General features: G+C 44.8%; 3 protein-coding genes across 3 annotated transcripts in view; all 3 read left to right on the forward strand.

Moving 5' to 3' along the window:
* The window catches only part of LOC144697486 (uncharacterized), a 352,987-nt gene that overhangs the window by 136,584 nt on the left and 201,022 nt on the right, over positions 1 to 15,381 (forward strand). The window lies entirely within an intron of this gene.
* The window catches only part of LOC144698491 (uncharacterized), a 28,516-nt gene that overhangs the window by 11,461 nt on the left and 1,674 nt on the right, over positions 1 to 15,381 (forward strand). The window contains exon 2 of the mRNA XM_078570432.1: positions 14,059 to 14,204. Within this exon, the coding sequence (XP_078426558.1) occupies positions 14,059 to 14,204 (146 nt within the window). The remainder of the gene's footprint in view (positions 1 to 14,058; positions 14,205 to 15,381) is intronic.
* The window catches only part of LOC144697513 (uncharacterized), a 36,931-nt gene continuing 35,693 nt past the window's right edge, over positions 14,144 to 15,381 (forward strand). The window contains exon 1 of the mRNA XM_078569535.1: positions 14,144 to 14,204. The gene's annotated coding sequence lies outside the window, so the exon portion shown is untranslated. The remainder of the gene's footprint in view (positions 14,205 to 15,381) is intronic.

Genomic DNA, 15,381 nt, shown 5'->3' on the forward strand with positions numbered 1-15,381 from the left:
ATCTCCTTTTAGCCTTCTCCTTTCCAAGGCGAACAGTCCCATCCTCTCCAATCTATCTTCATAACCGAGCAACATTTAAACAGACAGGTACTGAGTCCTTGTGGTCGAATGTTTAAGGCAATAGACACAACAAGAGAATGAATTTGTAAATACAGATAGTCCAGAATGGAATCCTTTGGACATTAGGAACTGTTTCTACTGCTGTCAGGTGTCGCAAGGAACAGGAAGATAAAAGTTCCATCACAAATGTTCCAGGAACGGATAGGTTATAATCACCAGGAAAGGCTGAACAGTCTGAAGCTCTTTTCTCTAGAAAAGAGAAGGCTGAGAGATGACCTGATAGAAATGGGATGCTTTGTCCCCGTTTCTTCAGGGATTCGAGGTGAAATTTATTCACTCAGCTGCAGATTTGCATCTGCTGAACCTGCATCAAACAAACAATGAAATGTTCAAAGATATAGAAAGAAAGATTCTACATTGAGATGTGATTCTTAAAATCGGATTTTGTCATCTGCTGAATTAGCATTTTTTTCAAACTCTCTGTGATTAGATTACAACAGTAAATACACTTCAAAAGGATTTCATTGGCTCCAAAGCGCCTCCCATTGTCCTGAGTTGGTGAAAGGCTCTGTTTAAATGTAAGTCTTTCTTTCTCTTCTTTCTTTCTGTCTGTCAATCTAAGTTAACGATCGTATGAAATGGTGAAGTGTATCTGTTCCTTTCAGTGTCTACCCCGCTCTCTATCTGTCTCTCTTTGTCCCTGTATATCTGCCTCGCTCTCTTTCACTCTCTGTCTCTCTGTCTGTGTCTCTATCCCTGTTAACTCTTGTTCTCTTTGTTCCCTCTATTCTCTCGCTGCCTGTGTGCAACCAAGATTCACTGGATTGATTCCTGAGATGAAGATGAGAGATTAAGTGGGATGAGTCTGTTCTCTCTGGAGTTTAGACTAATGAGATGTGATCTCATTAAACATTCTGAGCCAGCTTGACAGTGAACATGCTGAGAGGCTGTTTTTCCCCCTGGCTGGAGCATCTAGAACTGGGCTCACATTCTCTGCATAATGTGTCAGCCATTTAGGACTGAGGTGAGGAGACATTTCTTCCCTCAAAGGCTTGTGAATCTTTGGAATTCTGTAGCCCAGAGGTCTGTGGATCCTCAGTCAATAAGAAGATTGAAGGCTGAGATGGATGGATTTTTGGATTTTAAGGGAATGAAGGGCTATCGGGGTCAGTGGGGAAATTGGTGTTGAGGCTGCGGATCCACCATTATCTTATTTAATGGTAGAGAAGGCTCGATGGGCTTTTGGTCAATTGCTGCTGTATTGCTAATCTTCTATTTCACTGGCAATGCCAGTCAAGGTAATGACACAAAACCAGGCCAGTGTGGTACTGTGACCGAGTGGTCTGAAGTCCTGGATTCAGGTTACAGTCTTTCTGGAGACTTGGGTTCGAATCTGTCTCCTCTCAACGTTATAGGTGGTTTAACCTCAGGTTGCTTTGCATGCTATCTTTTGTCCAACAAGTGCCGCCTTAAGCTGATGTAGATTGTCTTTCCTTTTAGCAGGAAAAATGAGGAGAGAAAATACAAATACAATTGCTGTGGGGAAAAGGCGGGATTGTGGAATTAGTTGAGTTGATCTTCCAGACAGCCAGCACGGGCATGAAGGGCTGAATGTCCTGCTTCTCTGCTGTAGCCATCTACGATTTTTTAACAACATTACCCTGTACATTGGGCCAGTCGTCGTGGCCGAGTGGTTAAGGCGATGGAGTCCAAATCCATTGCGGTTTCCTGCTTCTCATTATTCCTGGTTTTAACTCTGTGTCTACAGAGTTAATTATCGGCTACATTGAATCAAATCCACCCAACCACTCGGGCGTTTTTCTATTTCTGTTCATTCACGAAAACATTTACGAAACCTGCAGTCAGAAATGGACCAACAACGGAGCCAGGTTGGTGTCATGTTTGCTTTCTGGGTGTTTGTCTCTCCTTAGAGACAAGCCCTTGCCCTCTGTCACTCTCAGTGTATATGTCTGTGTGTGTTCCTCTGTGTGTGTCAATATGGTTCAGTTCCCGAGGGGGTGAACACAATTTTATCATCACAAACTTTATTCACAATAGTTGTGCAGCTTCATATTAAAATGTTACAGACAAAAATGTCAGGATGAAAGATGCAAGAGGAGTTTGCAATGTTTGGAAGGAGGTGCAGCTAAGAAGTGGAAGGTGTGAATGATGTTATTGGTGATTGAGAGGAATGTATTGTAACCTTGGGGCTTTTGTAGGTCGATTACCTTCTACACTTTGAAATTCAAAGCACGCTGAGGCTCCAGGTGGAAAACAACTTTTTTCTCCATGTATGTTGGCATATGGATCATTTTTTTTTCAAACTTGCCCGGCTGATTCAGTCGGTAGAACATAAGATTATTAATCTTTGGGTAGTGGGCGCCATTGTGTTTTTTGCTGCTTCAAAATAGCCACCAACCTCATCACTGCGGCTCCTGTGAAAACTACAAGACAGACATTCATCACTCAAAGCAACTGAGACACATCAAATTCAAAACACTTTCATGTCACACCTCTTTCTGCTTCTGCCCCTGCCTAGAAATGAGAAGAGAACTCGCTGAATTTACTCAGTATTTTGGTTTCAAAAGAGCCGAATACAAGGTAATCTCGCTAGAGTGAGTTATAATGTGGCAGAATGACCGTGAATGAAGCAACAGTGGTGTTAGGGAACATAAAATTACAGAAGGTTACAGCACAGAAAGAGACAATTCGACCCGATGTGCTGCTTTCAAAGAGCAGTTGTGATTGGTTGATCCATCAGGAGTGATATTTGTGTCAGTGCAAACAGTAGGCAGCAACATTTGTCCTTCTCCCACCCATACTTTGCCTCACATCACCATCTTTTTGATCAGTGTTTTGCAACCAGCCCTTCTCTTCTCCTTCTTTCATTCACTCAGTCTGCATCCATATTTGTTCTTGACCTGTTCCAGCTGGTTCCAGATTGCGGGAAAATGGGATTAGAATAGTTCGGTACTTGTTTGACCAGCACAGACTTGTTGGGCCGAAGGGCCTTTTTCTGTGCTGTGGCCCTCGATGGCTCTGTAACTATGATTCTATGAGCGGTGACATTTTCAGCTGTGAGATGAGATTTCAACTCTCACTCCACTGATTCTGGCGGAGTTGTTAAATGTTTCAATAAGTAAGGAATTAACAGTCGTTTTAACAATTTCACAAGAAAAATAAATTTTCATTCCCTGACCAATAACCAAACCCCAGCCGCAGCAGTCAGAGCGCTGAATGCTAACCACTTGGCCACCAGGGAAACTGGCAACGAGCTTATCAGTTTGCTTTATCCACGCTGCTTTTGCCCATTTTTTAAAATTTCAGATCTCTTTTACCACAAAACTGCTTGTTTAGATGGAACACAAACGACTTCTTCAGCCAATGACAGCAACAGTTGCTGTGAGCTGGAACATGAAATTGACAGTGAGGTGAAATAGTCCCATAAGCTGCTTATGTGTAACTGTCAATTTCTCAAACCCACCAACCTCATCACTGCGGCTCCTGTGAAACTGACAAGGCGACACACGGCAGAAATTCATCACTGAAAGCAACTGACACACATCAAATTCTGCCGCTTTCATGTCACATATGTTTCTACTCTGTTTGCCCCCCACCCCCGCCCCCTGTCCCTAGCGCCCCCCCATGCCCGTCCAGCTCCCTCTGCCCATCCAGCTCCCAGGTCAATTCGCTGCTTGATGTAGACACAGTCAGTGAGCCCGGGCTTTCCCTGGAAAGCAGGGAGAGGGAACGTAAAACTCAAGGATTTTATCTGGGATGGGTTTGAAGATGACACGGTAAAGATAAACCAGGACCTAATTTTCCTGATTCTCTCACATACCGATTACATGAATGTGCACAGTGCCGATTATCCACAGTTGCAGACTCCTTCCGGTCTTTTGCACGTTGTTAAGCTTTGAAACCACTCGCTAGAGTGGATTATAAAATGGCAGAATGACTGTGAAAGAAGTAACCGTTGTGTTGGGAAGTAACAATTTATGAAAAGTTAAAGCAAAGAAAGAGGCCATTCGGCCTGTGTGCTGCTTTCAAAGAGCAGTGTGATTGGCTGACCTCAATATTCAAGGATATTCATCATTCAGGAAGGATAGGAAAAAAGGACAAGGAGGTGGGGTAGTGTTGTTAATAAGGGACAAAATCAGTACATTCGTGAGAGGATCTTAAATCGAAGGATCAAGTAGTAGAATCAGTTTGGGTGGAGTTCAGAAACAGCAAGAGGGAACAAACATTGGTGGCTGTTGTTTACAGGCCACCAAACTGTAGTGGTAATGTTGGGCACGGTATATATCAGGAAATTAGAGCTGCAAGTAACATGGGTAATACAGGAATAATATTCTGCCTTTCACCACCAGCTCTATAGTCAGTGCTTTGTAACCTATCACAGTCCTTCTCTTTTATTTCCACTTCCCCTCTCTATCTTTTTGTTTGTTCTCAACTTGTTCCACGTGAGACATTTCTAGCTGTGATGTGAAACTTCAAATCTCACTCCCCAGTTGACTCGGTGTTGGGCTTCCTCATCGATGAATGGTCCCTTGGGAGAGGTGGCTGCCGAGATAAGGGAAGTGCTGCACATACTATAGGCCCACCCCATCTACGTGGATGGCACAAGGGATGCTTAACTGGCCCAGGGAAGGTTGGTGAAGGATCATCGTCTTGGCGATGTTTAAGGACAGGCCAAGCTTCTTATATGAGATGTTGAAGAGGCCAAGTGTCCTTTGCATATCCCCTACAGAGTGAACCATCATGCAGCGGTCATCCTCAAACTGAAGGTCGTGGATGTCCACGGTGGTGAGTTTTGGTTTTTGTCCAGAAGCAACCAAGGTTGAAGAGCTTCCCGTCCAGATAATATTGAATGTTGACACCGGGTGGTAGGTCATCTTGGATGAGGTGGACGATGACAGTCAGGTAAATGGTGAACAAGTTGGGGTTGATCACACAACCTTGTATGGGCCTGGTCCGAATGTGAAAGGTGTCAGTTTCAGATCCTCCACTCAGGACGGAGGTGGTCATGCTGTCATGCAGGAGTCACAGGACGGTGACAAACTTCAATGGGCAACCAAAGCATTGGAGGAAGATCCATAGAGCTTCATGACTGAAAGAATCAAACGCCTTGGTCAGGTCCATGAAGATGAGGAACAATTCTTGATTTTGCTTCTGACCTTTTTCGTGAATAGCATTTGAAACTGGGGAACTGAGCCACATTGACACACAGAGGGGAACACACACAGACATATACACTGAGAGTGACAGAGGGCAAGGAATTGTCTCTGAGGAGAGACAAAAACTCAGAAAGCAAGCATGACACTAAGTTTTGTTTCAGTTCCAACTGCAAGTTTCGTGAACGTTTTCGTGAATGAACAAAGATAGGAAAACGCCCGGGTGTTTGGATGGATTTTATTTAATTTAATCGATAATTAACTCTGTAGCCACACAGTTAAAACCAGGAGTAATGAGAAGCGGGGAACCCCAATGGATTTGGCCTCCATCGCCTTAACCACTCGGCCACAATGTTTGGCCGCAGTGATGAGGTTGGTGAGTTTTGGAAATTGAAAGTTACACATGAGCAGCTTGTGGGACTATTTCACCTCACTGTCGGTTTCATGTCCCAGCTCACACCAATCGTTCTTGTCATTGGTAGTCTCTAGTGATGAAATGGCAAAAGTAGCGTGGATGAAGCAAGCTGGTCAGGCAATTTCCTTGGTGATTTCATGGTTAGGATTCTGTGCTTTCACCTCTGCGGCCCGGGTTTAATTCCTGGGCAGGGGTTGAGAATTGTTGCTCTGGTGCGATTTCTCCACATGCATATGAACTCCTTCCTGACTTGCACCATAAATACTGTCAGCTTCACCAGAATCAGTCCAGTTGGGTTTAAGGTTAGGCACTAATAATGGAAACGTCGGCTGAGCAATAAATCTGGAACAAGTACAGAGGTGAAGAGATTTAGTGGAATGAAAAGAGACGGACAGTGAAAGGCTGCAAGGAACCAGACATGAACTGACTACAGAGATGCTGTGTCCTTTGGCTACAAGGAAATATTATCCAAACTTTGCCAGGCCTGCTCTTATTCAGTAAGTTTCCACACAAATAGATTTATTCATGTTCATTTCGAACAAAACGAAAGAAATTAGATCCAACATGTGTATAACATCCAACCTATTCGAAATATTGGGTTGAAAACAACTCATACAAATTGATTCTCTGATTGCATATCCCTAACTGGAACACACCATCACACTGAGTGAATCCACTGTCTGCGTAAGTGTTCTCCGCTGTGTAACATGTGGGCACTGAGTCAGTTCGCAGGCTGGAGTCAATTCGCAGTCTGAACTCAAAAAAACACAGAAACAGTCAATCTCCTTTGGCAATGTTTGAACCTGCTGTTATTCTCTGTACCATTTACCATGAAGATACATAAAGTACGTGAATAACGTTTGTAATGGTAAAAAAAAATGTGCTCAACACCTCGGGGAACTGAAGCACATTGGAACACACAGAGGAACACACACAGATATATACACCGAGAGTGACAGGGGCCTAAGGAGAGACAAACACCCAGAAAACAAGGATGTCACCAACTTGGCTTAGTTTGTTACATTTCCGACTGCAGATTTGGCGAATGCTTGCAGATGAATGGAAATGAAGGAATGCGGAAGTGAAGTGGGGAAAAAGACAGGAGTGTTTGAAAGGTTTTGATTCTATTTAACCAATAATTAATTCTGGAGGTACCAAAAGCGCAGTTGGCAGGATTCAATCTTGCGTGAGGAAACCCCAATAGGTTTTGAATCCATCACCTTAACCACTCGGCCCTGACTACAAACATTAGGTAAACCGTAATGTTGTTCAAATAAAACCCGAGAATGTTTGCAACAGAGAAAGCTGGACTCGGTCCCTGCCATATCCGGTCACCCTGCAATTTATCCTCGTTCTTCCGACCAAAATGAAGCACCACAGGCATCAGCTACCCCAAGCGCACCTTGACGGGTTTGTTGAAATGTCAGATGAGCGGAAATGTTTGCTGCAGTGGGACTTGAACCCATGGCTTCCTGAAAAAGCTGGAGTTCGAAATCGAACGCCTGAGACTGCTCGACCACTCAGTACGTCGCTGTAACCATTGCCTTGAACGGTATCAGCATTGAATTAGAACATTACAGGAGCATAAATTGAATCATTTTGCCACTGGAGCCACTCAGTATTAGAGAACCAGAGCCAAGGTTACCCCACAGATCGAGGCCATTCGGCCTGGTCCATAGGGACATAGGAGTTATGAACAGGAGTCAGCCATTCAGCCCTTTGAGTCTGCTCTGCCATTCAATAAGATCATGGCTGATCTGGTTGTGATCTCAACTCCACTTTCATGTCTGCCCCCATAACCCTTGACTCCCTTGTCTGTCAAAAATCTGTCTAATTTTTCCTTGAATAAATTCAGTGACCCAGCCTCCACTGCTTTCTGGGGAAAATATTTCCACAGACTAACGGCCCTCGGCGGGAGAAAAAACCTCCTCATCTCCGTCTGAAAAGGGAGATCTCTTACTCTTCTGGAAACTAACTCGCGTAGTCCCACTCCCCCGCCTTTTCCCCGGAGACCTGCATTTTCTGGCCAATTCTCTTTTGAAATCCGTGATTGAATCTGCCTCCCCCACACTCTCAGGTCGTGCATTCCAGATCCTAACCACTCGCTGTATAACCCTTTAGAATTGTACAGTTTATGTGATGTTGCTTCTCCTTATTCTTCTGACCAAGATCAATCACTTCACACTTCCCTACATTAAATTTCAGTTGCCACTTGCCCACCCAAATGGATTTGTTGAAGAGCCCGAAAGGAGAACTGACTCAAACTGGGAATGAAAGAGTGAGAATGAAAGAGGAAGAGAAGTGACGGGTTTTGTAGATCCCAGGGGAAAGAGAATCCAGGATCAGTTCATTGTGACAGTTCACACAGCAACAAGAAAACAACATTCCCTGATGAGGGCCAAACTCGGGCGGCAGGAGTGGGAGCGCCGAATAATAGCATGTTTAGTTCAAACACAGAGGACTTGTTCAGCCAATAACAGCATCGAGTGTGTTAGACATGAACATGAAGTGAACAGTGAGGTGAAATAGTGCCACAAGCTGCGGATGTACAACTTCCAATTTCCAAAACCCACCAACCTCATCAATGCGGCTCCTCTGAAACTTTCAAGGCAAATATTGATCCTTTATAAGGTGCCGTTCCCAAAAATATACCCAGTCCTCCAGGTGTGATCTAACCAGGGCCTTGTATGGCTGTCGCAAACCTTTCCCTGTTTTCTATAACAGCCTCTGTAACAGGTTGTACAGCAAGGGGAGATTAGATTGTATATGTCGATGGAGAAAAATGAGGAGATGCTTGATCAGAATAAACTTCATTAAAAAAAATGGTAATCAATAGCTGAAGTACATCTTCTTGGTTCAAAATCGGTATAAAAATCCCCAGTCCAACTATTCGTGGCACTGGGTCAAGGAAACTTTGTTAACTCTGAAGAATTTAGCAGACTGGGCACTGCAGAAGCTCCTGCTCATTTTTCAATGGTTTAATATTTGACAAACAAGCACAGGACCAGAGAAAAGAGTGGGGGAGAGGAGGAAAGAACAAACGGTCTTGTGATAGGATGGAAGGCTGGAGTGACAAAGAGGATGATGGTGCGGGGCAACATTGGGTGATAATCAGTTGAATCAATAAACTGAGAGAAGTGAAAAAGGACAGGTCCAGAGGAGGGATAAATGTAAACAGTAGAAACATTACCAATGCCTATTGTCTAAAAAAAATGGTAATGATGGTCATTATCTGTAATTATTGAAATGAATGTTGAGCTTAGAAAGTTGGAAAGTGTTTAATCAAAGATAAGCTGTTGTTCCTCGAGTTTCCTTTGAGCTTCATTGGGACAGTGCGGGAGGCCGAGGACAGAGAGGTCAAAGTGGGACTGGGGAAGGGGAGAATTAAACTGGTAAATTATCAGAAGCTCAGGGCCACACTCGCAGACTGAATGGTGGTGTCCCACAAAGCAGTCACCAAATCAGGAGTTAGTATCCTCAGTGTAGAGGAGGTCACATTGTGAGCAGTGAATACACAATATTAAATGGCAAGAAAGGCAAGGAAATCACTGTCACCTGGAAAGTGTGTTTGGAGCCCGGAAATGTGGGGTGGGAGGAGGTGAAAGGGCGGGTGCAGCATCTGCTGTGCTTGTATGGAAATGATTCACAGTGATGTTCACAAGAACACAAGAAATAGGAGCAGGGGTAGACCACGCGGCCCCCTGAGTCTGCTTCACCATTAAATGATCTTCCACCTCAACTCCACTTTCCCGCCCAATCCCCATATCCATTAATTCCCTCAGTGTCCAAAAATTCCTGCATTTCCATGTGAACATGCTCAAGATTGAAAATGATAAATACAATTCAAGTTTTAATCCGGAAAATGCACACCTAGGATGGAGATGACTTCCAAATTCATCCTCTAACTAATCCTGTTCCCTTCCTCTAAGATTACACTGACACTCCTCCCCCTCCCTCCAATTTCACACGAACACTCCTCCCCTTCCCTCCAATTCTACACTGACACTCCTTCTCCCTGCCTCCAATTTAACATTGACACGACTTCCCCCTCCCTCCAATTCCACGTTGATGCTACTTCCTCCTCCCTCCAATTCCACACTGACACTCCTTCCCCCTCCCTCCAATTCCATACTGACTCTCCTCCCCCTCCCTCCAATTCCACACGAACACTCCTTCCCCCTCCCTCCAATTCCACATTGACACTACTCCCCCTCCCTTCCTGCAACTCCACACCGACACTCCTTCCCCCTCACTCCAATTTGACAGTAACACTCTTTCCCCCTCCTTCCATGCCCATTCTGACACTCCTTTCCCTTCCGTCCCTCTAATCTCCTACTGGCACCTCCCTGAACACACGACCACTCCCAGCTCAGGCCCCTTCAACCCCCCCACCATTATTCACTGCCTCCTTGATGTGATTCAAACAACTGATTGCTCCTGCACACTCTGGGAAAGAATTCCTGTACACAGTACGGAGTCGTGTTTAACCACTTGTTACAGCAACAACAGCAGGCAGGAAACAGCAATGGTGTGTGGAACACTGAAGGACAGGGAGAGACCAGAGCTGTGCTGAGGGGGTGAAGAGCAGCCGGCAATGGTGCTTCATGTTTGTGGACGTGTCATGGGCCAGATCTGAACTTCGGGATGTTTTGTGGACTTCCCTGAACTCAGAGAAATATACTGCTGCAGAAAACTAATGCAATGTTTCATGTTTCAGATAGGACTTCTTAAAAAGCTAAACCTCCAGCATTGTACTCAATAACTGACACCCACCACATGATGTGTCATTATGGTAGCTCCTGTCACATGAAACACTGAGACAGAGATTTTGCTGAGAACAAGTATCATAAGGTTTATTCCTAGAGCAAATAAATCCATTACAGCTCTATCGCGGACATCTATATGGTCTGGGCTGTATCATTGAACAGGCTGATTGACGAAGTGACTTTCCTGATAGATTCCAAAGTACAGGGGCTGTCATTCAAGGTGGGGCTGGTACCTTTATACAAGCATGTCACATGGTCTGATGTCACAATATCGCATATGTGTGATGTCACAATTAGCTTTCTTAAAAGGTACGTGCCTGTCTGATCATAGATACATGCGATGTTACAAAATGGTCCTTCCAACATAGAGTATTTGGAGAGAATGGTGAATGTGATGTTCAAATTAGCTCGGTCCCCATGTTATAAATAAATCTAGAAACACTGTAGAAGGTACAAGAAATATTTACCGGAATGCTGAAAGTACTGGCAAGTTAGAACTATCAAGAGTGAACAGTTTGAAAATGTTTTCTCTGGTAAAGAGAGTGCAGGATGGCCTTATCGAGGCCTATAAGGCTCTGAAAAGGTTTGACAGGGGAGACAAGTGGAAGATATTTCCACTTGAGAATCAGCAAGAATAAAAATAAGTTAGTCAGTAATAAATCCAATGCGCAATTCAGGATCAACTTCATTAACCAGAAATAAAAACAGAGAATGCTTCAAATACTCTGCATATGTGGCAACATCTGTGGATTGAGCAACAGAGTTAACAATTCAGGTCTGTACGCTGATGCAGTGCTTTTCTGATGAAAGGTAACTGGCCTGAAATGTCAACGGTGTTTCTCTCTCCACAGACACTGGCAGATCTGCTGAGCGCTTCCACCATTGGCAGTTTTATTTCAGATGCCCAGCATCTGAAGCATTTTGCTTTTTCTTTAACTGGAGAGTGTTATGAATATGGAATTCATTACCAGAAAGGTTTGAGATTTCCATCTTGGCTGGAACACATGGGTAAAATCCCACCATGAAAAGATCATTCAGCAGCTGAAAGTGGAAATAGAGTCACCAGATTTACTGACAGAGCAGCACAGTCACACTGGAGGGAGACCAATCCGGTTCTGTGAGAGAGACGCTAGCGCAGTGGTAATGTCGTTATGATAATTAGTAATATCAAGACCAGCTACTCTTCTGGTAGCTCGGAAGAAGGGTCATACGGACTGGAAATGTTAACTCTGTTTCTCTCTCCACAGATGCTGTCAGACTTGTTGAGTTTTTTCCAGCATTTTCTGTTCTGTTTCTAATCTTCTGGGGATATGGGTTTCAATCCCAGCACAGCAGCTGGTGAAATTTTAAATTCAGTTAATAAATTCTGGATTTAAAAGTGAATCTCAGTAATGGTGATAATGATCATGAAACCATCGTTGATTGTTCTAAAAACCCATCTGGTTCACTAACGTCCTTTAGGGAAGAAAATCTGTCTTCCTTACCTGGTCATGTGAATCCAGACACGGCCCAGCAAGCCACTCAGGTCCAAGGCAAATCAGGATGGAGATTAAAAGCTGACCCTGCCAGCGACACCCACATCCCATTGAAGTTTAAATGACTTCATGTGGGCAATGAAATTTATTCAGCTTCCCAACCTGTTAACACTCCAGCTTTAAACATTCAAGGGATTTGATCCAGAATCGGTGCATTCTCAAATGGCAAGACATGGTTTAAATGTTCTGTGTTTGGGGGGGGGAAAAATCACTGGTTCACCCCACCTGCTGAGACCCCAGCGGGTTCACACCTAACTGTAGGGCTTTGTGCTGCTGTTAAAGACACCCAGGGAAAAGCTATGGTGGCTGTGCACTTTAGTTGCCGTATTAGTTCTTAGAATAATTTTATATTTTTGACCTATGGCTCCAATCGGAATTGGATCAAAAGATCTAATTTTCTATTCAACAAGATGAGGTGTCAATAGCAGGACTCTTACCCAGCATTCGCGTTGCATCAGAATATTCTCTGGTACATCGGTGATTACTTCAGTGCTGCTTCATGCTCTCGTTGGGACCTGGAAAAATTTATTAATTTTGCTTCCAATCTCCACCCCTCCATCATTTTCACATGGTCCATCTCTGACACTTCCCTTCCCTTCCTTGACCTCTTTGTCTCAATTTCTGGTGATAGACTGTCCACCAATATCCATTACAAGCCTACCGGCTCCCACAGCTACCTCGACTACAGCTCCTCACACCCCGCTTCCTGTAAGGACTCCATCCCATTCTCTCAGTTTCTTCACCTCCGTCGCATCTGTTCTGATGATGCTACCTTCAAAAACAGTTCCTCTGACATGTCCTCCTTCTTCCTTAACCGAGGTTTTCCACCCACGGTTGTTGACAGGGCCCTCAACCGTGTCCGGCCCATCTCCCGCACATCCGCCTTCACGCCTTCTCCTCCCTCCCAGAAACATGATAGGGTCCCCCTTGTCCTCACTTATCACCCCACCAGCCTCCGCATTCAAAGGATCATACTCCGCCATTTCCGTCAACTCCAGCATGATGCCACCACCAAACACATCTTCCCTTCACCCCCCCTGGCGGCATTCCATAGGGATCATTCCCTCCGGGACACCCTGGTCCACTCCTCCATCACCCCCTACTCCTCAACCCCCACCTATAGCACCTCCTCATGCCCATGCAAAAGATGCAACACCTGCCCCTTCACTTCCTCTCTCCTCACCGTCCAAGGGCCCAAACACTCCTTTCAAGTGAAGCAGCATTTCACTTACATTTCCCCTAACTTAGTCTACTGCATTCGTTGCTCCCAATGCGGTCTCCTCTACATTGGAGAGACCAAACATAAACTGGGCGACCGCTTTGCAGAACACCTGCGGTCTGTCCGCAAGAAAGACCCAAACCTCCCTGTCGCTTGCCATTTTAACACTCCACCCTGCTCTCTTGCCCACATGTCTGTCCTTGGCTTGCTGCATTGTTCCAGTGAAGCCCAACGCAAACTGGAGGAACAGCACCTCATCTTCCGACTAGGCACTTTACAGCCTTCCGGACTGAATATTGAATTCAACAACTTTAGATCTTGAACTCCCTCCTCCATCCCCACCCCCTTTCCGTTTCTTCCCCCTCCCTTTTATTTTTTCCAATAATTTATATAGATTTTTCTTTTCCCACCTATTTCCATTATTTTTAAATCTGTACCTTTTATGCCCTGTCAGTCTTTCCACCCCCCCTCCCCCACTAGAGCTGTACCTTGCGTGTCCTGCTATCCATTCTTAATTAGCACATTCGTTTAGATAATATCACCACCTTCAACACCTCTTTGTTCCTTTGTCTGTGACATATTTTGATTATCTGCTCCTATCACTGCTTGCTTGTCCCTACAACCACCCCACCCTCAACTTCTCTCCCCCCAACACCCCACCCCCCTCCCCCCTACACCTTAAACCAGCTTATATTTCACCCCTCTCCTAACTATACTCAGTTCTGTTGAAGGGTCATGAGGACTCGAAACGTTAACTGATTTCTTCTCCGCCGATGCTGCCAGACCTGCTGAGTTTTTCCAGGTAATTCTGTTTTTGTTTTGGATTTCCAGCATCCGCAGTAGTTTTTTGTTTTTATTTTTGCATCAGAATATGCCCCGTCCTGAGTAGAGCGTTTACGCAGACGCAGTGATGAGTTGCAAACGGAACATACGCAGTGGGCGGTCCAACCGGCGCATGCGCAATGTGAAGGCTGCAGCAGCGGAGAAGCGGTCATTTCGGCTCCAGAACCAGAGAAAAACGGCTGATTTTCGAGGGTAATGGAACCGGCGGAGTTGGTGGGGAAGGTTCATAAACACCCAGTGGCGATTCAAAGCCCCGAAAAAAGAACGAACCAATCCGGCGCTTCCACCAAAACAGAGCGACAAATGCAGGGCCCCGTCTCCGCTGAGAGTCCCGGGTTAATGTCCGCCATCTTTATCACTGTGTGCAGCAGGGCGCATGCGCGGTCATCCTGATCCAGGTAGCAGGAGGAGAAAATATTGTGAATTTCTACCCTGGACTGACAGGGATGGATTTTGGAAACTCCTTTTACAGGGGGTCAGAAGGGGAGGATTTACACACAGCAAACTCAAACCAAGAGAAATGTTTGTCTCTTCTCAATGTTTGTTCTTAGGCTGACAGTGTTGCCATTTTTTTGATAGGATAGTAGAAGAGCAGTTTTGAAGGCAGAATACTCAAACCAAACATCAGATCAGGATCTCCTGGAGTCACTTGATTCATCATGACCTAAATCTATCTTTGCCTTATGTGTGCCAAAAGTCTGTTTGACTGGTAATAGCGAAGGGCAAGAAGGGATTTGAAAACAAGGATGAGAATTTGAAACTGAGTTCCTGTTTAACCAGGAGCCTTTGTAGATCATTGAGGACAGGGTGATGGGTGAATGAACAGGACTCAGTGCAGAAGACATAGACAGTGGAGATTTAAAAAATCTAAATCTAAATTTTCTGACTGTTTGAATGTGGGAGGCTGTCCAGAAGTGAATTAGAATAGTCAAGTTTTTTTTTATTCATGTAGGCTTGATGGATTGTAGGATGTAGGCTTCGTTGGCTGGGCCAGCATTTATTCCCCATCCCGAGTTTCCCTTGAGAAGGTGGTGGTGAGCTGCCTTATTGAACTGCTGCAGTCCATGTGGTGAGGTGATGGCATAGTGGCATTGTTGCTGGACTAGTAATTCAGGGACCAAGTTGGGGTCTGGGGACCTGGGTTCAAATCCTGCCACGGCAGATGGTGGACTTTGAATTCAATAAAACTCTGGGATTAAAAGTCTGATGATGACCATGAAATCATTGCAGATTGTTGTAAAACCCATCTGGGTCACAAACGTCCTTTAGGAAATCTGCTGTCCTTACTTGGTCTGGTCCAGACCCACATCAATGGGGGTTTGTTCTAGCTACTGCGACTGTCTTCCCAATATTTAAATGGAGGAAATTT

The sequence above is a fragment of the Cetorhinus maximus genome, chromosome 23 (genome assembly GCF_964194155.1).
Source record: "Cetorhinus maximus chromosome 23, sCetMax3.hap1.1, whole genome shotgun sequence".
Lineage (NCBI taxonomy): Eukaryota > Metazoa > Chordata > Chondrichthyes > Lamniformes > Cetorhinidae > Cetorhinus > Cetorhinus maximus.